At 37.9% G+C, this 23,742-nt stretch overlaps 1 protein-coding gene across 3 annotated transcripts; it reads left to right on the top strand.

The window, feature by feature from the left end:
• The first annotated feature begins 1,845 nt into the window (after positions 1-1,845).
• neurod2 (neuronal differentiation 2) lies at positions 1,846-22,132 on the top strand. 3 transcript variants are annotated; one of them, XM_087274555.1, is made up of 3 exons: positions 1,846-1,897; positions 17,428-17,541; positions 20,702-22,132. In XM_087274555.1, exon 3 carries the CDS (start codon positions 20,712-20,714, stop codon positions 21,801-21,803), a length of 1,092 nt encoding a protein of 363 aa, XP_087130681.1. In that variant the 5' UTR covers positions 1,846-1,897; positions 17,428-17,541; positions 20,702-20,711; the 3' UTR covers positions 21,804-22,132.
• Positions 22,133-23,742: the final 1,610 nt, after the last annotated feature.

The raw sequence follows: 23,742 nt of genomic DNA, 5'->3' as shown, positions 1-23,742 counted from the left end.
ACCTCAGAAGAGAATGCTGACATGCAATGAACGCATAGTGGTGTTTGAAGGCGTGGGGCACAGAAGCTCTTGAAAGCTCTGGCAGTCATTAATAATATTATAACACTAATACTGAAACGGTTTAGGCGTTTAGAATGACCAAAACGATATTTCAAATGTTTTACAGTGTGCTCAGCCTGCTATTTGTCCATTTACACAAGTTTTAATCATCATATCATCTCTTGCAACAAAATCACATGAACTTTTTTAATGCACATACTGGAATTTGTTCAGTAAAAGTGTTTTCATCGTAGATTATGCACATTTTTTCTTATCAAAAAAAAGTTTATCCTACTCAGTAATGCGCATACATTTTTATGCGTGTTTTTCAAAAATTATCTTGGCAATACCACTTTGTCTATAAAAAAAGGGGAGGAGACCGACATAAACAGGGTTTAGAGAATAAAACTTGCTCCTGACCCTGCTTTCTCCTAGTGTTGCCAACTTAGCAATTTTGTTACTAGATTTAGCAACTTTTCATACTACTCTAGCAACTTAAAAAAAAACACCTAGCAACAAATTTAGCAATTTTTAACAAGTTGAAAAGAGTAAGTGCACAAGCTGTGAGTGTTTAAAAGAATGCTCATTGTGTTATATTTTTTTTAAAAAAATCTTATCAAAAGTGTTTGTATTACTTTTACAAATAGTCACTATATTTTTCAGTCAAATCTAAATGGATATTTCAAATAATGTTTTTGCTGAGATGGCCAGCCAATTTAAGAAAGGCAGGCTTTAGCTACTTTTCATTGAAAATAGGCAAAATTGCTTTCTCGAGTTTGACACATAACCTGCCATTTTGAAACAGAAAACCCAAAATTTCTCTCATTTTAGGGTTTAGCATATTCTGAGTTTTCAATTAACCTCCTTTCTGAAATGGAGGCCAGATCTAGTCGAGCTATGAGTAACCCAATTTTAGCCTAAAAAACCTTAAATTTGGTTGCATGCAGTTTTTTTTGTGCAAAATAAAGCTTAAGATATGTATGGTACTCCATCATGTAAGCAAAAGTCCATGTATAGGTACCTGCAAGTAATAGCCACAGTTTCACTTTCTTGTTTAAGCATAGATCCAATCTACTCTAGCTACGTGTAACCCAGCTTTAGCCCAAAAACCCTTAAATTTGGTTACATAAATTTTTGTGCAAAATACCTTGTGATATGTATGATATTCCTTTGAGTAAGGAAATTTAATAACATTTATAAGATGTTTGGGTTTTTTCTTTTATTATTATTATTATATTCATAGCTTGAGCATAGCCTTAAATTAGCTTGTCATCAGATTGGCTGTTTATAGCCCACTGAGTCTAAACTGATTCACTGTAGTATTTGGCCATGCAGCATGTGCAATGGTTAATACATCACATCTGCGTTATCAGTATCCACAAGTGTTAAGGTGTATTTTCGTGACATGTTCTATTTGTAGCCATAATTTAGCTTTACCCACCTCGCAAAATTTACATAAAAATTAATTGTAGACTTACTGGCTTTGTATTTTAAGTAAAAAATTTATATGGTAAATAATATAAATATTATTTATATTAATATATAAATAATATTTATATTATATTAAATAATATATATTATTATTATTATTATTATATAATTATATATTAAATAATATATCTTATATATAACATCTTACACACACACACACACACACACACACACACACACACACACACACACACACGTATCTTATTTATTTATTGATTGATGCAGCTCCGTACTCCACGCAATAGATGGCGGTATTGCACATTTGTTGAGTCGGCTGAAATGGACTACTAAATCAAGAGGAGGAAAACTGTTGTCATTTGAAATTTGTAGCACTATGAAGTGTGATCGCGATTGCCCACCCTGCAAGGTAAGAGTAAGCTGCTTTAATATCATGTTTTTTGGCAATGTTGTTTTTATTATATTTTATTATGTGTTATATGTATTTTAATATAGTATTAAGCTAATATCAATGCACAGGCACCTTTCATTTCATAAATCTTAGACGAAAATAGGGAGTGTTACAACTTTTTAAACATCTCAAAATAACACTTATTAAGCAAAGTTTGGTAATTAATTGCATTTATTTTGTACATTGCCAGTCATCTTCATTAAAATGTCTCATGCAGTCAATAAAAAAATCAGTCAAAAACTGGAACTTCTGCAGTTTTAAAAGAACTGTTTGCTTGTGATTTCATAACAAAAAAGACAATTTTTAAAACACTGACACCAATTTAATTGTTTTTAGTTAGAGACATTTGTCATTTACAGAAAACTAATTTAAGCATTATTTGATTTAGATTTGATAAATAAACTACTATTTTATGGAAAACATTTTTTTTAGTATAATAACAGTAACTGTATTTTGACTTGTAACAGTAAAATAAAGTATAAAGTAAGCTGTTGATTATTATTATTAGTATTATTATTATGATTCTCTAATATTTGTAACTATTTGTTTTTTCCACAGATATTGGAGTGTGGCTATGTAAAGTAAAATTTCTTTATCTAGCAACCTAGCTGGTACAATTTGCTTAACCAGTTTAAACATTTGCACTATGGCCGCATTTGCTGGTATCCCTGTATGCAGATTGCCCATGTACATTTACAAGCTGCAAAAAGCTTTCAAGCCATATCAAACATAGAGAGTGAACATTTATGCATTACCCATGTTACTGCTGTTGCCAAAAAGAAACATTGAATATAACACATTGATGCTAAAATAGTTTAAATAAGTTAATAAATTATTGAATTAAAATTGTGAATGTGTAAATACGTTGTTGTATCAGCAGAAAAAATGCATTATCCTGAATACAGTTTTATTGCCAAATAATAGTTTGGGCACATTATTAAGAATATTATAGATTATGAATAGTGAATATCAATTACACTTAATGTTTAATTACTAGGTTATTGAAAGGGGCTATTGATTAGCTTGTGTTTCTTCTAATGCATTAAGGTGTTCTAATATCTGTCCCCATGTTTTTCAAATATCTGCAATTTGTCATTATTGATATATCTCAATCTCTCAAAGCAAGCATGTTTACGATATCTTTGATATATCATACCAAATTTAGGTACAGATTCAGTTTTCCACATTCTCAAAATCACCCTTTTGGCAATTACCATACCATATAACATGACTTGTCTTTCATATTCTTTAACATCTCTAAATTACTTAATACCACAAGAACAGCTATAGGTGGACATGGTTCAAGATTTTTTTGGAGGGCTTTAGAAAAACATTCAAATATATTTTCCCAATATTCTTGTAATTTAGGACATAACCATATCAAGTGGGTTAGGAATTCTTCTGCTGCTTTACACCTATTACAGAGTGGAGATTCCTGAGGAAAAATCTTATGTAGTTTCTCCCAAGATAAGTATAACCTATGCAGGGTTTTAAATTGAATTAATGATGTCTTATGTTAATTGAGCATGCATGTATATTCTTAAGGCTTTCTTCCCAACTCTCTGAATATATCTCTTATCCTAATTCATTCTCCCAGGCTTGCTTAACTTTGGTTTCATCCACAACTTCCTGTCTATACAAGATGCTATAGAAATATGACACAGCTCCTCGATGTAGAGGATTCTGGCATATAGGTTTATGTAGATACAAGTCTGAAATCTTTAAATAGGCTTTTAATAGGCTTTGTTTCCAGATTTTCAGGGAATTATTTATAACAAAATGATTGTCATATTAGGCTGGGTCATTGTTAATTCATTGTTAATTGGACTATTAAGCAGTGCAGCAGGCAATGTTTTGTTACAAAAGTTCTGCTACTTTTTAAGTCAGGATAGGTCTTTATCAATATCAGTAGGTTGCATTTTTAAAAAAATAAAATAAAAAAAACCCCTAAGTTAGCTGCCCAATAATAAAATTTAAATTGTGGTAGGCCAAATCCTCCCTCTTTCTTAGTCTTACATAAATGTTTCTTTCAAATTCTTACAGTCTTATAATCCCACTAAATAAGGAACAATTATCGTATCTAACTGGTTAAAAAGAGTCTGTGGAATGGAACAAAAGAGTGACTGAAATAAATACAAAAATCATGGGAGCACTACCATCTTAATGGAATTAATTCTTCCTGCCATTGACATTGGCAGTGTTCTCCAAAAACTAATGGTTTTCTACAACTGGTTCAACATCTGTTGCCAATTTATCTTCAATAGATCTTTAGGTAACTGTAATTCCAAAATACACAAAATATTTTTTTGCTATTTTAAAAGGTATGGATTTTAAAAACTGTTGGTCAATATTTTTTTGTAATAGGCATTAACTAACTTATTTTCCAGTTGATTGTGAAGCCGGAGAATGTCCCAAATGTTTAAATCAAAGACAAAATTGAGGAAACAGATTTCTGGTAATTGGAAATATATAACAAAATATCATCTGCATATAGTGATAATTAATGGGAGAGACCTTTATTACTTAAAGAATAAACTTCTGAATGTTGCCTGATGCTTACAGCTAGGGGTTCAGTTAGTATTGCAAGCAAAAAAGGTGAAAGTGGCCATCCTTGACGTGTTCCTCTACATATCTTAAAGGGAGAAGGCACATTTTGTTGAGATTACAGATGCTACAGGATGAGCAGATATAGATATAGATCCAGCTTCTGAAAACTGGCCCAAAGCCAAAGGCTTCTATGGCTAACCTCATGTATCCCCACTTGACTTGGTCAAAAGCTTGTTGTGCATCAAGAGAGATAATAACTGTGTCTGTGCAGTGCTTGGCATATAAAATGTTAAAAAGACGATGCAAACTGGAAAACATTTTTCAACCTGGCAAAAAAACAGTTTGGTCTGAATGTATAATGAAGCAAATATATGATATGTTTTGTTTCTATTGGAATTAAAGAAATAGGATGGTAAGATGATACTAGAAAGGAAATAAAGTTATGTTAGCTCTATATAAAGTGGGAGGTAACTTTCTCGGCTATAATTATTCATGGGTAGAAGAAGAGGGGAGATTAAGTCACCAAATTTCTTAAAAAATGAATGAATAAATGAGTTTTAGATGTTAATTTAGAATCAATTAAAAAATAATCCATTCTCGAATAACATTTATGTACTGAAGAGAAAAAGGAATAATCTGTCAGGAAAAGAGGAGTACTCTCCCGATTTCTAGTGTATGGAGATTCTTAATATTGTTATAAATAGTTGCACAAGACTTGGATATATTAAGCTGATTTGGTTGCCTATCAATAGTTGGATCCATGACACAATTAAAGTATCCTCCAAAACTTACATTTGTGTCTTGTAGATTTGGGATAGCTTTAATTACTTTAGTCTGTTTAAGTTAACTAGTGTTATTAACATCTGGTTAATTATCCCCTGTACTATAAGGAACCTACCATTTTGATCTGAAATAGTTTATGTATACATGGAAAGTTTTTTTCTAATAAGGATTGTAACCCCTCTAGCTTTTGTTGTAAAGTTTTAGATTGTTAAATTTGGGAAGCCCAAGCAGGCGGAAGCCATCTTTGTGCCGTCTTTTCCAGATGTGTTTCCTGAAGAAAATGTATATCTGCTTTAAATGTCTTTATATGTGCAAATACTTTCCCTCTTTTTAGATGGTTATTCAAACCACGTACATTCCAACCTAAAAATTGGACAAACACCTCAGGTGAATTACTCAGTTTTGTAGTCATTCAATAAATGCTTTCGAAAAGTGCCCATAGAAAAACATAAACTACATACCTTTAAATAAGGTATTTGACATAGCAATTGCATTGTCCCTGACAGAAATTAAAGAACATATCCCCATATCACCCCCTATTCTCACTCTCTTCTTCTTCACTTAAACCTAACACCAAAATGTTTTTAATGTAGGTTCCTGCAACGTTAGACCACTGGAGCATACATATGCTTCATCTGACCACCCTCTTTAACTGTTAATAAGACCTTTTTTTAAATAAAAATATATTCATTCATTCATTCATTCATTTTCATGTCGGCTTAGTCCCTTTATTAATCCAGGTTCGCCACAGCGGAATGAACCGCCAATTTATCCAGCATGTTTTTACGTAGCGGATGCCCTTCTAGCCGCAACCCATCTCTGGGAAACATCCACACACACTCATTCACACACACACACTACGGACAATTTAGCCTACCCAATTCACCTGTAGCATCATATCTTTGGACTGTGGGGGTAACCGGAGCACCCGGAGGAAACCCACGCGAACACAGGGAGAACGTCCAGGTTGTGTGCGTAACCCACGTTTCCTGAATAGGAAACAGAGACGTGTGTCTGTGTAAACAGATTTTGGGAGTGCTTTAGACGACCAATCATTTCTGAAGATATAGAAACGGGCCAATGAAATGCCAATTGACTTGGCGGAGCTTAGCTCAACAGCTGAAACTCTTATAGAGTGCGCTTTCACATTAGGAGGGTGCGGCTCGCCCTGGCATTGATAAGCGAGGGCGATGACATCAACTAACCAGTGGGCCAACCTCTGTTTTGATACGGCACTTCCCTTCTGCCGACCACCGTAACAGATAAAGAGCTGTTCACATGATCTTACATTTTGCGTTCTTTCCACTTAAAGGCGCAAATCGCGAACTTGACAAAGCAGTGAGTGGGTTGAGCCTGCCTCCTCTGAAGGCAGCGCTAGCAGGTTCACCACCTGATCTCTAAATGGGGTGGTAGGAACCTTGGGCACATAGCCTGGCCGGGGTCTCAGGACTACGTGAGAGTAACCGGGCCCGAATTCAAGGCACGATTCGCTGACCGAAAATGCCTCTAGATCCCCAACTCTCTTGAATGACGCCAATGCGATCAGCAGAGCTGTCTTTAAAGACAGAACTTTAAGAGATACTGACTCCAGTGGCTCGAACGGATCTCTCTGCAAACCCGCTAGGACTAGAGAGAGATCCCAAGAGGGCATGAGAGGGGGGCGGGACGGATTTAACTGCCGCGCGCCTCTGAGGAATCAGATGATTAGATCATGCTTCCCGAGCGGGTTGCCATCTACCGCGTCATGATGAGCGGAGATCACAGCCACATAAACCTTCAGAGTGGAGGGTGACAGCCTGCGCTCCAGCTTATCCTGAAGGAAGGATAACACAATGCTAATCTGGCAAGTTCGGGGGTCTTCTCGGTGAGAAGCGTACCACTCAGAGAATAGACTCCACTTCAGGGCGTACGCATGCCTCGTAGAGGGTGCTCTAGCCTGAGTGATGGTGTTAAGTACCGCAGGCGGTAAGTCACCTAAGTCTTCTGCGCTCCGTCTATGGGCTACACGTGGAGGTTCCAGAGATCTGGGCGTGGGTGCCAGATGGTGCCTCGTCCCTGAGAGAGGAGGTCCTCCCTTAGGGGGATTCGCCAAGAAGGGGCCGCTGTGAAGCGTGTGAGCTCCGAAACCCAGGTCCAGTTGGGCCAGAGAGGCGCAACAAACAAGACCTGCTCCTCGTCCTTCCTGACTTTGCACAAAGTTTGTGCGATTAGGCTCACTGGGGGAAACGCATATTTGCGTGTGCCCGATGGCCAGCTGTGAGCCAGTGCATCCGTGCCGAGGAGGGCCTTGGTCAGGGAATAAAACAGCTGGCAATGTGCGTTCTTGGTGGAAGCAAACAGATCGATCTGGGCTTCCCCGAAGCGCGCCCATATCAGTTGGACCGAATTGGGGTGGAGTCTCCACTTCCCTCGGGACACTAGCTGCCGTGAGAGCGCACTGGCTCAACGGTTGAGCTCGCCCGGAATGTGGATGGCACACATCGATTTCAGCCGTGTGTGACTCCAAAGGAGCAGACGGCGAGCAAGCTGAGACATGCGGCGAGAGTGTATACCCCCATATGGTTGATATAAGCCACCGTCGCCATGCTGTCCGTCCTGACGAGCATGTGTTTCCGCTCCAGCACCGGTAAAAAGCGGCGGAGAGCCAGATACACTGCCAACAGCTCCAGGCAGTTGATATGCCAATAAAGGCCGGGTCCAGACCACGAACCCGCGGCTGCATGCTCATTGTACACGGCCCCCCAGCCCGTGCTGGAGGCATCTGTCGTTACGACAACATGCCTGGATACTAACCCTAGGGGCACTTCGGCCCGTAGAAAAAACAGATCCGTCTAGGGGCTGAGGGTGCGGAGACACAGCGGAGTGACGCGCACCCGGTGCGTGCCCGCGCGCCATGCTTGTCTGGGGACTCGATCGCAAAGCGAACGCCAAAGTGGTCTCATATGAAGCAAACCGAGCGGCGTGACCGCGGCTGTGGATGCCATATGCCCCAGGAGCCTCTGAAAACATTTCAGACATCTACCTGTAAAGCTCGTTTACACAGGAAAGCATCAGCCTGGCAACCATAGTGACCGAATCCAGCTCCAGGCCGAGATAAGAGATCTCCCCAACCTGAAACCCCAACTGGTCAAGGTGCCGAAACACTTTGTCTCTTCATAATTGGCTGATCACGGAACGAGGCTAGAATGAGCCAATCGTTGCGATAGCTGAGTATGTGGATGCCTGCAAGGCGCAGGAGCGCTAGGCCACCCTCCGCGAGCTTGGTAAAAACCCGCGGAGACAGAGAGAGCCCGAAGGGGAGGACTTTGTATTGCCACGCTCGTCCTTTGAAGGCGAACAGGAGAAAAAGGGCGATGGCGTGGAAGAAAGGAGACGTGAAAACATGTGCCCTTCAGGTCTATGGCTGCAAACCAATCCTTTGGACGGACGCTCTGAATAAAGCGTTTCTGCGTGAGCAATCTGAAAGGCATTTTGTATAAATGACAGTTCAGTCTGCGCAGATTTAGGATTGGCCTTAACCCCCCCTCTTTTTGGGCACGATGAAATACGTGCTGTAAAACCCGGACATTATCTCGGCTGGAGGGACCTGCTCGATTGCATCCTTCGCCAGGAGGACAGCAATCTCCTCTCTCAAGACAGGGGCGTTCTCAGGGATCACCGCCGTGAAAAGGACACCCGTGAACTTGGGAGGGCGAAAAGCGAACTGAACATAGCTGAGTCTGACCCTCCGTATGAGCCACCGCAACGTGCTGAGCGGCGCTAACCAAGCCAGCAGAGCGCACGCTAATGGCACTATCGGAGCGATTGCTGACATGCCAGCGGAGGGGCAGCTCGGGATGGGAGTGCTCATCCCGGGAAGCAGAGCGTCCCGAGGAAGAGCTGAAAATAAGAAAGTTTCTCTTACCTTCCTCCCTGGATTCTGCGGTGAGGCCGGAGTGAGAGAAAGAAGTCCGTTCTGTTGCACTCTGAGCGCCTGAGGCGAGGGGTCCCGGCGCTGCGAGCTGGAAGGCGGAGCGTCCCAGACTGGCAGTGCTCGGGTTTGCACATCCAGAGAGAGGAAACTGCTCTTCTGGAAATTTGGTTGCCGCTGGCCCGGAGGCCGGCAGCGATGAGTTTAGAGTCATTGAGGATTGATGTAATAATCCTGAATTATAATCCTGAAGCCCCCCACCGAGGAAAGAGCAGGTTTTCTGTTCTCCAAATAGCCGTCATGGGAACGCTTCGCGGCCCGTTTACCAGACTTAACAGCGCCCTGGGGCGGTGGCGTTGCGGTCCTGCGGGAGGCTCGCCGTTGCCGCTTGGCCGGTGAAGCAGGCAGCAGAAGCGGAGTGGATGTTGAAGCCGCGGGTGACCGCCTTCGGTGAAGAGCTGCCGCAGCGGAAGGGGCAGCGGGAGGAGCAGTTTTCCGAGCCCGCTGATCGATGACTTCACCCATCGCCTTGGACTGCTCTTTCATCGCTCCCCAACGGTGTCGCCGAACAGGCCAGCCTGGGATATGGGAGCGTTAAGAAAGCAAGCTTTGTCAACGTCACTTATATCAGCCAAGCTCAGCCAAAGGTGCCGTTTCTGGATCACTAATGTGGCCATCGTCTTCCCCAGGGCACGAGCAGCCGATTTGGTGGTCATGAGAGCATAATCGGTTGCCGTTCAGAGCTCATGCAGCAAGCCCGGGGGAGAACCTCCCTCCTGCATCTCGGACAGATTTTCGGCTTGATAGCGTTGATAGGTGGCCATAACGTGCAGACCGGAGGAGGTCTAACCTGCAGCAGTGTAGGCTCTGGCCATGAGAGACTCAGATAACCTGCACGTCTTGGAAAGGAGTTTGCGTGATCCCAAGTCTTCTATTTTTGCTTGCATTTGTGTCGCCTCACCATTTAGCTTTGAGCACAGCTGCTCCAGGGCATCTATTCGCTTTCGGGTTCATTTGCCGTTTGTTCTATTTTTTCTGCTCGCTTGATGACTTTGTCCACTGCATTCTTTAGTGTGGAAAGAGAACTTGAAATATCATCAAATTTCTTGTTAACAAAAGCGCTAAGAGTATTGATAGCAAGCATAATTGTCATGATCGTCCTTGCTAACTGATGAATCGGTGCAACCGTTAGCATCTGCTCCTTTAGCGCCTTCGCTTGCTTTCATTACTTTTGTATTTTCCTCATCAGCTCCTTTCTCTCCCTTTTTGTTTGGCTTTGTCATTGTTTAGTGTACTGAAGTGCGATATTATTTTCACAAATAATTCAGTCTAAGTGAGAAAACTCGGTTTGGTCAGATGGAGCTAAAGATAGTGTCCCCTCTATTAGATTTTCACTGACAGCCCAAATTTAAAAATGATTTAGCACAGACCAAAAATCATCGGCAGTAGACAGAAATATGTAGTTGTCAGTGTTGGAAGTAATGTGCTACAAAAGTAATGTTTTAAAGTAAAGTATTACATTTTCCTGTGACGCAGTAGTGTAAGGCATTACTAATACATTTTCAGTCATATTTTCCTCGTAATTATTTTACAAAATGTACATGTTCAGTAATGCATGCTTTACAACAAACTTTATGTCTGCAAGACATTAACAAATAAAAAATACCGCTGTTCTACTTCCTGTTTGTGATTAGTGAAAATACACGTGTGTTGTCATTAATCTCCCTCTGGCTATTGGGATTTTTTACTTTGAATGCGGAAATATTTCAGCCTCTGAATTTGAGGTCCCAGGCTATTGGCTCAGCCTGGTTTGCAGTAAGGTTAAGCCCTAACGGTCAGCGTAAAAGCGGCAAATAGATAAAGATGGCAGAAGACAGTACATTCGTGAAATGGACGTACGTGATTATGGCACTATTTCACTGACAAATGTCTTAAGCGCAGTATTACAAGTGGAGAGTGCATTCATGAAATACTAGTGAGTGAACGTGCCAGTTTCCTTTACTCTTGGACAAAACTCCTCATGTGCACTCAAAAAACTGGCTGCTCTCGTGCAAATCATCTGCTCTCGCTCTGTCCGATGATGCAGACTCAAAATTTGTGCCTTGTGTTTCCTCCTCTTTTCATGCTTTTGCACTCCAGAGATTTTCCTGTTAAATTGTTGTCTCAGGAATGTTGATATGGTTTATGTATTGCTACACTTTTTACCTACAGGTTAAGGTAAATTCTATAATAAATACTAGTGTTTTTAATGGTTAGGTATACTGCCTATGTTTTAGGCTACAATATTTACAACTTGTTAATGAATGCTTCAGCATACTGTAGTATTAAGAATAGTGAACTGATAAAATTAAATACAAAGAGTAAAGTGTGGTGAATGGTAGAATAATATACCCTATAAAAAAAAATTAAAAAAAAAAAGCACTGGGTAATTTGTTTATATAACACTTGTGTTACCATAGCACCTATAGTATTACCACAACAGATTAATTGAAGTACTTTACTATAGTACTGTTCAAAACACTGTACATGTCAATATGTGTGTTCATGGGCCCTGTGGAACAGCTTTTCCATAAAATGAAGAGGGTGACAGCAAAAATGTCCTCCAAAATCTCTTCAACAATGTGGAAGACAACAGAGACTAGTTTACTTTATTTTAGTTGCCATGATAAAATGGGATTGATAGTGGGATTTATTTGAAGAGCGAATAGTACAGTAGGCTATAATACCTTATCCAGTGTTTGCCTATTTTCTATTAGTTAAATTTCTGCTTGTGTTAGTTATATTTTTGTTTAAATGTTTTTATTTGATTAGTGTAGTTCACCTTTTGGATGTTTAATATATGTTTTTTAAAATAAATTGTTTACATTCAATGTCTATTCTATTTGTCTTTAAGTGTTTGAAACTGGAAATATCTCATCATATAACATACAGCCAAAAATATTATGGTTTATTTATTATTAGATAAAAAATTTAATAAGTAAGTCTATTTTAGTATTTTGGTTATTGTTAATTTGTGGACCAATATAAATCATATCAAAAAGCACAAAAGGAAGAGGGAACACAAGACACAAATTGTGAGTCTGCATATAATTTCACTGACCGAGCAGTGTACTGAGAGCGTGCAAGAAAATTTGTGCGTAAGCAGTGCATGAGAGAGCGTGATAAAATTTGCACGGAGGCAGCGTATATTTGAGAGTTCACAAGTAGTTTTGCCCACAGAGGAAATCAGTGCACAAGCATTATATTGAGAAAGCTGTTCATCATTTACAGTTTACATATAGTCCTGTTTTGTCTAATATGAATATAGCCAAGCTATTCACAGATATTGCCAGATAATCACTTTACCTCTATAATACTTTCAACAGATCATTTGTGATTCTGACCGTCATCCTTTCTTGCATTGTCTTGAGCCTTCACGTTGCCAATTTTATAATATATTGTTAGTAGCCTGGGTAGGTCACAGTCATTCTGCTACATCATATCGCTTTCTACTGGATGTAAAATGCTATGCAGTACATTTTGTCATTTTAGAATGTAAAGTTCTAATTCTGTAGTTATTTTGGTAAAAGTAACAAAAAATTAATATAAGATTAATGTAACATATTACAATTCTGAGACAATAATATTGTAAGGTAATGGATTACTTTTAAATAACAGTAACAAGTAATCTGTAATGTATTTCAGTTTAGAAGTAACTTGCACAACACTGGTAGTTGTTGAATAGCCATCTAAATGAAGACTAGTCTAATCTTGGGCTTAGGTTAGACGTCTATAAAATTTTCACTGACAGCCCAAATTTAGCTGTCATTTTTGTTTTAGCCTAGACATCTAGGCTATGTTTAGATGGCTTATAAATGCTTGCTGGTTTTAATGTATCTTTACTTAATCACTTTATTTGGAGGGGCACATTATCATTAAAGGTTCAGGACAACCTGGAGAACTTTTTTTTTATATATTAACAGATGTGTGTGTGTTGAGCATCAGTTAAGACAATGTTAGCACCTGTCAGCTTTAATTGTGGGGAAAACTGGATAATTTTGAGCTTTTGTCAGCTAATTTCAGCTTCCGGGTTTAAAATGATTTTTGGGACGGGATCAAAATCGGTGACGTAGCGCAGTACTGCAAGTGCAATGATGACGCGTCGGTTTCTCGTTATTATTCATAGCGGAGTTTTCTTATCCTATGAGAAGAGCCGGCTGCTTAATTATTCATGAGACCTGCCAGACCTGCCAGAGTCAAGCTCGAGCTTTGAGACACGGACCCAAGCACACAGTTTTTAGCCGTTCATGAAGGCTCATATGCGTTTGTTTCCATGATCCACGGGGTTTGTTGCATGCTTTCCCCCGCGATCTTGTCAGGGCCGATCATACAGCAAAGCTGTGTGTGTGCTGCTAGCATTTTTGTCGGGAGAGCAGCACGAGAATTAGAGAATAGTGGAGGCTGTCTTTTATCAGGAGTTCGTTCACATTCAGACACTTCACTGTGCTGCTGTGTTTGCCAAAATCGTCCAGATTACCAGCAGGGCTAATGGTTAAAATAGACAGGTCAGGAGACCTGCTGCACTGAGTCTGCTGGATATGGGGATTGAGGGAGAAGTCCTCATTTATATTGTTTACATGAACACACATCTTTATAATGATATAAATTGTGGTTATGTGTATATGAAATTACGAATAACAAATGTAGCAGGGCACTAAATCACTGTTTATTTCTTTGCATTTTAACTTTGTAAACTATAAACTCATGCGTCTCCTCACGGTTTGTCTCATTTTCTGAGCTAACTGGCTACAACAGTTGTTCTCTCCCCTAATGGCCACGCCCACTCCTGCCCGATGCTCGCGGAGTTCTACGCCCATTAATCATGCATCTTTTGAAAAAATTCTCAAGTAGACTTTAACCGAAAGTGGGGGGTGTCATGGCTCTTTAACTAATTTTACCTACTCATAAATTCCTGTTTAAACGTACCAATTATGCACTTCTAGTTTAAAAAAATAGTCAAAGTTAGAAAGGTTACAAATAACAATACAAAAATACCAGTATCAGTTAATCATTTAAAGTGGGCATTATCTTTGCTGACAATCACCAGAAGCTGGGTAGACTATTGGCTACTTATTTACCACAACCAGTGATGGGCAGTATTTCTGATACATGGATTTAAAATATGTATTTTAAATTCAAAATAGTATTTTTTAAATTGTCTTTTATGGGGTTTATGAAAATGGATTAATGTTTTGTATCAAAATACTTTAGTGTCTTGTATTTTTGTTTATTAAAATACTGTAAAATACTTTGTAATAGGTCTACATGATGACATCATAAAAATGGGGCTTGAGATTGGTGCTTTCTCAGTTATTTGCCTAGGCTTGAGATCTAAACAGAATTTTTTTTAAGAAGGTGGTCAATGCTTGGAGTACAAATGGAAATTAAGCAACATGCACATAAAGGATTCAATTTTAGCGTTTTAGTCTAAATCACATGGCGCAAAAGCATTAGTAAGTGGATAAACTGAATGGAAAAACTGAATGCTTCACTAGCGTGAAAACAGTTAAACAGACAATCTGCAGTAAGAATAAAGAATGAGCCTCCTCCATTCAGCCTCTTTTCTTTCTCTTTACTCCTTTATTTTGGTGGAGCAAGGAAACGGTGTTGTACGGTCTCCACTGAAGACATCCATAAGCCAATATATTTAATTTCCTTTGTTAAGCACAAAAATTTGTTTCAAAACTATTTCTAAGTTCAGTTCTAATTTCCAGCAAACTAATAAATGAACAAGAATAACGAAGTGTTGTTAAAAAACAGTAAAAAAAAAACACACGTCCTGTTCTTATACCCCATATGGTGATGCAGACGTCTCCAAAACCCCACAGGTGGACAAATCTAAACTTGTTCTAATTTAAACAAATATATATATATATATATATATATATATATATATATATATATATATATATATATATATATATATATATATATATATATATATATATATATATATATATATATATAATACTGCCAATAATAATAATAGCATTATACAGATTCAGATAAATAAACAGAAAAAAACAGGTAAAGAAGGCATGGAAACAGTGTTGTTTATATTTATGTAGAAAATAATAATTTTTGTAACATTTTAATCCTTTAATTGTTTTCATCTGTAAAGATATTTGTGTATTGCTGTACATCCTGTGTGTATTAAGCAATGTGTACACTTGGGATTGGAAGATTAACCCATATGTATCGATACGCAGTCATGAGCGTGCACGATGAGCGTGAATCGGTAGAGCAGCAGAGGATGAATGAAATTTTGAAAGCAAATCAAGATGCATCGATTTTTGCGAGATGCATCGGTTTTTCCAAAATACAACTTATATTTTTAATATAGAATGTATTTTTTTATTATTAACAAGTGTTGTCAACCTGTTTTTGGGCGCATAATTTAATCAACCTACATAAAGTATGCCTTAGCAACGCACTTGCGCATGTGTACACTTACACTACAACTCAGTTTATCAGGTGTGCGGATGAAGCTAGTGGTGCGCCCTCAGAAAGCGTGAGAAGCAAAACAAACACGTCGGACGCCGAGACAATTTATTCCCCACTGAGTTTTAAATCTAAAGTATGGCAACGTTATGGTTTTTATATAAAAGATGGACGTCTTGACAAGACAGATGCAATTTGCAAAATGTGCCGCACATCTGTAAATACACGGACAGTACGACTAATCTGATATCTCACTTGAAGCGGCTCCACTGTGTTGTTGTGGAAGCATCTTTCCGTGTTCTTGCATCCCCTGCTTCCTGCTCTAATTCACCTGTAGTTACCAACTCCAAAAGTGGTGAGAAAAGCATTGAAATTTTTTTGCATGCCCCGCTTGCTAACAATTCTGCTCGCTCTACGGCAATAACGGATGCTATTGCATTGTTCATCTGTAAAGATATTCAGCCTTTTAGTGTCACGGAGAACGAAGGTTCTTTAACACCTCCTCCTGTTAATTTTTATTTAATTTTTATTTTTATTTTTTTTATTAGCCTGTTGTTTACAGTGAAAGTGCTGTTTTAAAGCAGCATAACACTGCTAGTTTACCTTAAGTTTTAAATATTCAGTGGCAAAATATTCATTTATTCATTTTCTTGTCGGCTTAGTCCCTTTAATAATCCGGGGTTGCCACAGCGGAATGAACCGCCAACTTATCCAGCAAGTTTTTACGCAGCGGATGCCCTTCCGGCCGCAACCCATTTCTGGGAAACATCCACACACACACTCACTCATACACTACCGACAATTTAGCCTACCTGTACCGCATGTCTTTGGACTGTGGGGGAAACCGGAGCAACCGGAGGAAACCCAAGCGAAGACAGGGAGAACATGCAAACTCCACACAGAAACACCAACTGAGCCGAGGTTCAAACCAGCGACCTTCTTGCTGTGAGGCGACAGCACTACCTACTGCGCCACTACCTTGCCCCGTGGCAAAATATATATTTGTAAAATTTGTTTTCATAGTTGAAAAGTTAAATCACAAAACCGCAAGTCTTTGGACTGTGGGGGAAACCAGAGCACCCGGAGGAAACCCACGCGAACACAGGGAGAACATGCAAACTCCACACAGAAATGCCAACTGGCCCAGCCGAGGCTCGAACCAGCGACCTTCTTGCTGTGAGGCGACAGCACTACCAACTGCTTCACTGCGTCGCCGTTATATAATTATATAATTCTTTGCAGTTGTCATTGTTTATTGTTTTGTCCGTTTCTATAAATTTTTTTATTGCTGCTGTTATTATTGCTTGTATCACTGTAATGACAAAAAAGTCTCTTTAGTCTTTACATTAGTGGATTGGTGTGTTTTTAACAGGCTGGTTTTTCATTGTTGTACATTACAATATAAAATAACAAAACTAACCAATATTCTGTGATTTCTTAAAGATCAATAATATAAAATGAGTCAAATTACTGTAAGCCACAGGCCATAAACCTTTTTTATTGCATGAATTCAATAGTTTATTTTTGCCTGAATGTTAACAAAGTTTTTGTTTAAAAATACACTCATTAATTCTTAAAAACCACAAATGTCTTTGATTTATACTGAAAGCAAGGGTCAATTTTTTTGTCACCACGGATTATAATGCAAGTTAAATCTACATTTTGGTTGTAGTTAAGACTATGAAGAGTGCTTGACTAGCCTATTGTTTTAATAGTATGTCATGAGTTTTTCTTTAAATGACTAGTTTCTTCTGTATTGTACATGAAGGTTCTTCTGTACTGTACATGCTCATGGTGAGGTGGAATGACAGCACTGCTCCAGAGGCACCAGCAGCTGCACTAATGACACTGGATGCAGCACTGAGGACTGTCCACTCTACAGGTAAAGAAAGGGTTTTATTTCTTACCTTTTGTTAATGTTTGAAATCAGGAATGTTTCTGCAGAAGGCTGGTAGGTGTTTTTTTTTTTTTTTTTTTTTGATGATCATGTTTTATATTGTTTTATATATACGACTGTCAACAGCTCAAAAAATGTGTTTTGGTGTTTCGTGACCCTTTAAAGAGTACAACTGCAAAAAACATGATTTATGGAAATTACTAAAACTTGAGATTTTAGTAGTTTGCAGACATGTGTTTACATGAAGAAAAATCTATATTTAGTGAACAAAAATAAATATGAATGTTTTGGAGTGGCCATCACAAAGCCCTGATCTCAATCCTTTAGAGAATGTGTGGGCAGAGTTTAAAAAGCTTGCACGAGCAAGACTCTGAAGCAAGACTCTGAATTCTGTCAGAAGGAATGGAACAAAATTCCTGCAAACTATTGTGAGAAGCTTGTGAAAGGATACCCAAAACATTTTACCAAAGTCATACAGTTTAAAACCAAAGCTAAAAAAATAACAAGGAAATGTATGTACAATTTTGACTGTGTACAATTTAATAAAAAAATCACACAAAAAAAACTCATTATTTTGGCATTTAGCAAATCATTAAGGTAATCCTAACAGACCTAAATTAGTAAACGTTTAGTACGATTTACCATCAGACATTTTTTAATAAATAGTTATGTTCCTTTTTTGGGGGTGTATGTAAACTTGGTTTCAACAGTATATAGTACTATTCCAACTCACTATCTGCATTATATGTTTTTTACAGTGATTAAACAGATCATCTTTAAGACAGGACTTTATGTATAAAAATTGTACAAAATGTGTGCTAAAAAGAAAGAGAAAGTCAGTTTAATGGTCAAGGGATTGATCAAATATACCTATTGATTGAAGGTTTGCAAAGAAATTTGAGGGTCCCTTGTAAAAGCATTTTGTATTTTCAATATACAGTATTGTATTTTGATACATTTGTGGCTGCTGTGTTTTGTAGTTTATTTTGATTCATGTAAAAATGTGAGGTATTTTTTTTTTTAAATACAATTTGCTGTGTTTTTGCCTATCCCTGACCACAACCACTAACACCACCTCTACAAATTAAAGTAACTAAATCTCCATATATCGTCAGGATGTTATTTTATAGGCTATCAAAATAAATGATGTTATAATTTAACATTTTTAAATGAAATCTTACATTTAGCACTTGTAGGGCTTTGTTTTAATAACTATTACAATAAAAAAAAACTGACTATCAACGTCACCTGTCCTCAAACAGGCATAGGCTAGGCCATGCTACCCGACGTTAAGCGTTAAAAGAAGAATAAAAACGGAAATAGGATTGCATGTTCAGTCACTGCATAAATCTTTCTGCACACAAGCAAACCAAAATAATAAAGCCTCGCAAACACATACACACACATGTAAATCATTTTAATGTACAAATAAAGCCGTTAGTTTTTAAAAATCTGATTCGCCACATTCCCTCACGCCATGTATAAAGAGATATAGCTGTGTATAGGGTGTAGTTTCTATGCAAAGCGTGTTTCTCTTCAGTGAGGTGCGTGTGCAGCGGCAGCGACAGATGGTGGGCTCCTCTTCCCTCGGGAAGGCAATCTCTACGAATGCGAGCGCGTGTCAATCACCCGCTCTCATGTGATGGCTCCTGCCAGTGACGTGCCCACCATATGGCTTGGCATAAGAGCAGGTATGTAACCCTGCTTGCTAGGGATGCCACACCGTCTCGCTGCAGTCCGGGAAAAGGATAACACGTATCGGATCAAAGACAATCGTCGTTCTCTTTTTCTAAGTCTTCGTAGCGTAGTAGGGAACTGTAGCGTGAAGATGATGTAGACGCACGCACCCTCACCCGTAGAGCACCATAAACTAGGTGAGTTTTCTAACGCGAGAGAATATGATGCAAGATCAATTTATTTTTAAATGTTCTTCTATTTTAGAGTTTTGTCATCTATGATAAATTATCCCAGTTAACTATTGCGTTTTACAGTCTAAGTATTAGAAAATCTATAATGTTAAAGTGAATAATAAAAAAAACTGACCCGACTCGCTCAGAAACAGATGTTATGTTAATTTAGTTTACTCTAAATCCTATCATTTTTATTTTACGAGGTATTTTTGACAATTCATTATGTTTTTTTTTTCTTAGGCCTATATGTTGTGCAATTTAATGCATGTACACATTTAAAACGTGATCCACTGTAGTAGCCTAACTCATTTTTTACATTTCTATGATTTATATCGACATACTAATAATGCAAGCTTTCTTTTGGTGATCATCAAACAGTAGGCTACCCTATGTAAACATCAAACAGGTTGTCAGTAAACGTTTGTAATAGCTTTGTATAATCAAATCGGTTATCAATTTTCTGCATATTTAGCCTATCAAAAATGTAAAACAAAAAATAAGCACGTAATGTTGTTACGCATGACAAAGACAAGAGACCTGTAATTTATTTTTTTCTTTTTAAGAATAAATTTTGGAGCGACATTGTTGTTCTCATGTTCATACCTTCATGAGAACAACTGTCTAATATAAATTGGTTCTTTTGTATGTATTATGATTCTTTATAGCCTAAACAAGAGTGAAAATCGAAAAGAGTGGACAGCATGGTTATTTACGAAAATGGTTGAAAATGGACATTCTGCGTTTTTGGGACCCCGCCCTCTTCAATGGAACCCATAAATTAGCTATTGCAATCATACTTATTACCATATTATATTTTAATATTAGACTGACTTACAGCGACGCCTTTTTTTCATTTGCGGTTTAAAGGTTGACTAAAACGGTATTTAGCCTAATTCAGCACTGTTTAGCCTAGCCTACTTGGAATAGAATATTAAATGGTTAACATTCCCCATATAAATAAATAAATAAATAAATAAAACAGGAAAACAGAAATTGGAAGTTGAAGTAAGGCCTCTCTGTCACTGTTTCTCATTAATGTATAGGCTGATATTTTAGAACTTTTCTCTCACATATAGACTCAAACCCAAGAAAACGACTTTTTAAACTTTTTTTTACCCAATTAATCCCATGTCATTAAAAATAGTTAGTTCGGTTCACAAGACATAGCCTTTTTAAATTCGTACTAAATTGCAACATGTTTTAAAACGTTTGTTTAATCGCTGTTTATGTTTCAGTGGAATCGTAATGTTAACAAGATTATTCAAAGAACCTTCACTGCTTCCGGACATGCAGAAGTTCGGGGGCTGGGTGGATGACAGCGGGAGCGAGGACTCCAAAACCAAGGACGAAGAGCAGGAGCGCTGTCGCCTTGGCGACGAGGACTTAGACGAGGGCAGTGTGAAAGGAGGGGGCAGCCGGGCTCAGTCTGAAATTGCAGGGGAGGAAGACTATGACGAGGATGTTGATGAAGATGACTGTGGAGAAGAAGGTGATGGAGACAGACCCAAAAAACGTGGGCCCAAAAAACGCAAAATGACTCCGGCTAGGTTAGAGCGCTCGAAAGTACGGCGCCAAAAAGCAAATGCCAGGGAGCGCACGCGCATGCACGATCTTAATTCAGCCCTAGACAATCTACGCAAGGTCGTACCGTGCTATTCAAAAACTCAGAAACTTTCCAAAATTGAAACGCTAAGATTGGCAAAAAATTACATTTGGGCCCTGTCCGAAATCTTAAGGAACGGGAAAAGACCGGACGTAGTCTCTTATGTTCAGACATTGTGCAAAGGACTATCCCAGCCCACGACCAATCTGGTGGCTGGGTGTCTCCAACTTAACTCAAGGAATTTCCTAACGGAACAGTGTCAGGAGGGAGTGCGCTTTCACACACCCACCCCTTCATTCTCCATTCAATCATATCCATATCAGTGCTCCCGTCTTTCAAGCACAAATTGTCAGTCCGGATCGAGCACTCATAGCCTCCGAAATCACTCCCTCTGTTCGGCCTATGAGGCTCTGTACACCGAAGGGACGTCCCCAGAATACATCAGTGCAGATTTCGAGGGCCACCACAGCCCTCCGGTATGTGTAAATGGTAACTTTGGTGTGAGACAAGAGGAGCCACTTTCACCAGACGCGGAAAGAGGCTATCAATATTCTATGCATTACACCAATCTGCATGGCTCACGTTCATCTGCTGCTCATGGTATTACTTGCGGACCACCAGGAGCTCGCAGCGGCAGTGTACACTCAGAAAACCTTCCCCTGTTTCATGATGTACACATGCACCACGATCGTACGCCTGCATATGAAGAACTCAACGCCTTTTTCCACAGTTAGGTGATTCTTCCCTGCTCTGACTTTTTGATCCACGTTGAAAAAGTGTCATTTACTTTACTTTATTTGGAAATCAGTCGGTGCAGGGTAATATATATTTTTTATTCAAATTAATTCAATTAATCAAATAAGTTGTTTGTTAGTTTTGCATTACTGCATAAGAATCCGATTTTTACAATAATTACTTAATGACAAAATGTGTATACAGAATTCAGGACATGAGCCCAAAGCGAGTTTATAATGTAAAAACACAAGAAAGAAAAATGTTGCAAAAAATGTTAAATCAAGTATGTTTCTTGCTTCAATAAATAAGGAAGCATATTGTTCCAGAATCATCCGGAGTTATCATTTACGAGAATTGGTCAGACTGTAATGCTAAGATTAGCTTATATACCAAAGTTCCCGCTTTAGGAACAATTATGAATGTTTGGGTAGTTAACATTATAATAGGCGATGTATAATCACATTTAGAAATAATAAAACGAAAGTTGACCATTATTATTTATAAATTAATTTTAGGCTATATAAATAATTTATATTTATGTGTATATGTGTGTGTGTGTATATATATATATATATATATATATATATATATATATATAGAGAGAGAGAGAGAGAGAGAGAGAGAGAGAGAGAGAGAGAGAGAGAGAGTATCCGAATTTACAATAATTCGATAAAATAAGCGCTTTGAGGACAAATAAATACACAATCTAAATTAATTTAATTTACCGTGCCTTAAATAAATGTATTATTCCACGTTTCCTTTGGAAAATGAGAAATTATTGGTAGCTGTGTAAGATAATTTTAAAATAGGTCAAAAACTGGGTTGTTTTACATTTGTACATTTACATTCACAATAGGTGCAGTGTAATATTATAACAAAAATTAACGTTTGTTTAATTGCTGATTAGTTTTGTTATTTGATAATATTTAATTTAAATATTTAATTTATTTGATTTGAAAATATCCTGGACTGAAGCAACATTCCGCAATAGATTAAACGTGAAGGGACATTGCTATTCATTAGAAAATCAACATAGCCTATTCGTCAATTTATTTCACTTCATGATGTTAGGTCTGTAACATAGTATATTTACTTTTCGTTATCACTTTGAAACACAATTTTAGAACAGCTACCGGGACTATTAATATTATTATTATTATTATGGTCAAAATAGTTAGCAATCACGAACGTACAACGCAGGGGACTTTATAAAACGTGCACAAACAAAGATCAGTGATGTAGCAAACTTATTGTTACATATTGCATTGTTAAAGACAAAACAATATTTATTAATTATTATTACTATGTTTATAAATAGGTTAAACTATATAATAATTACATTTTATGTGAATTTTTAAAATCTTTTCACTGTAAATCAGCGTTTTAGAACACAAAGTAGCTATTTTTAGAGATTATATTTTAGTGCCATATTAAAAAGTAATAGGCTATGTATAAGTATTACTTATACTTTTTTAATGTAAGTATTAAAAATATTTATAAAGTGTCGGCATATAATAAAATATGCCGACACTTTTTAAATAACACTTCTTCAGTACCACTTTGTCGCACTATGGATTTAATATACACACTGTCTTTTTTGTTTGTTTGTTTGTTTGTTTTTTGCCGTATTGTCTACTCCTGTTGGCTAAACGACCAATTTCTTTGTGTTGTATTATTCAGCTTGTATCGCCATAGGAAATATGACGCTCAATTGGTTTACAACATTTCTTAAAAAGATAGTTCACTTATTTTCGGGTAGACTAAAAAATCATTAATTAATTCATTATCATTAATTCATTAATTTTATGCTCCGCTTAAAAATCGTTATAGTTCATCCAAATTATCTGCTCAAACTAAATATTTCTCTTGATTCCAGCATTTTTGTTTAGAGTCCAGAGGGTAATAGCCAACAAGGAGACAAAAGGCGCTCCCTCTTTA

This window comes from Danio rerio, chromosome 12, assembly GCF_052040795.2.
Source record: "Danio rerio strain M-AB ecotype USA chromosome 12, GRCz13ab, whole genome shotgun sequence".
Taxonomy (NCBI): Eukaryota; Metazoa; Chordata; class Actinopteri; order Cypriniformes; family Danionidae; genus Danio; species Danio rerio.
The sequence above is the reverse complement of the archived record's forward strand: the minus strand, read 5'-3'. Positions and strand labels throughout refer to the sequence as shown.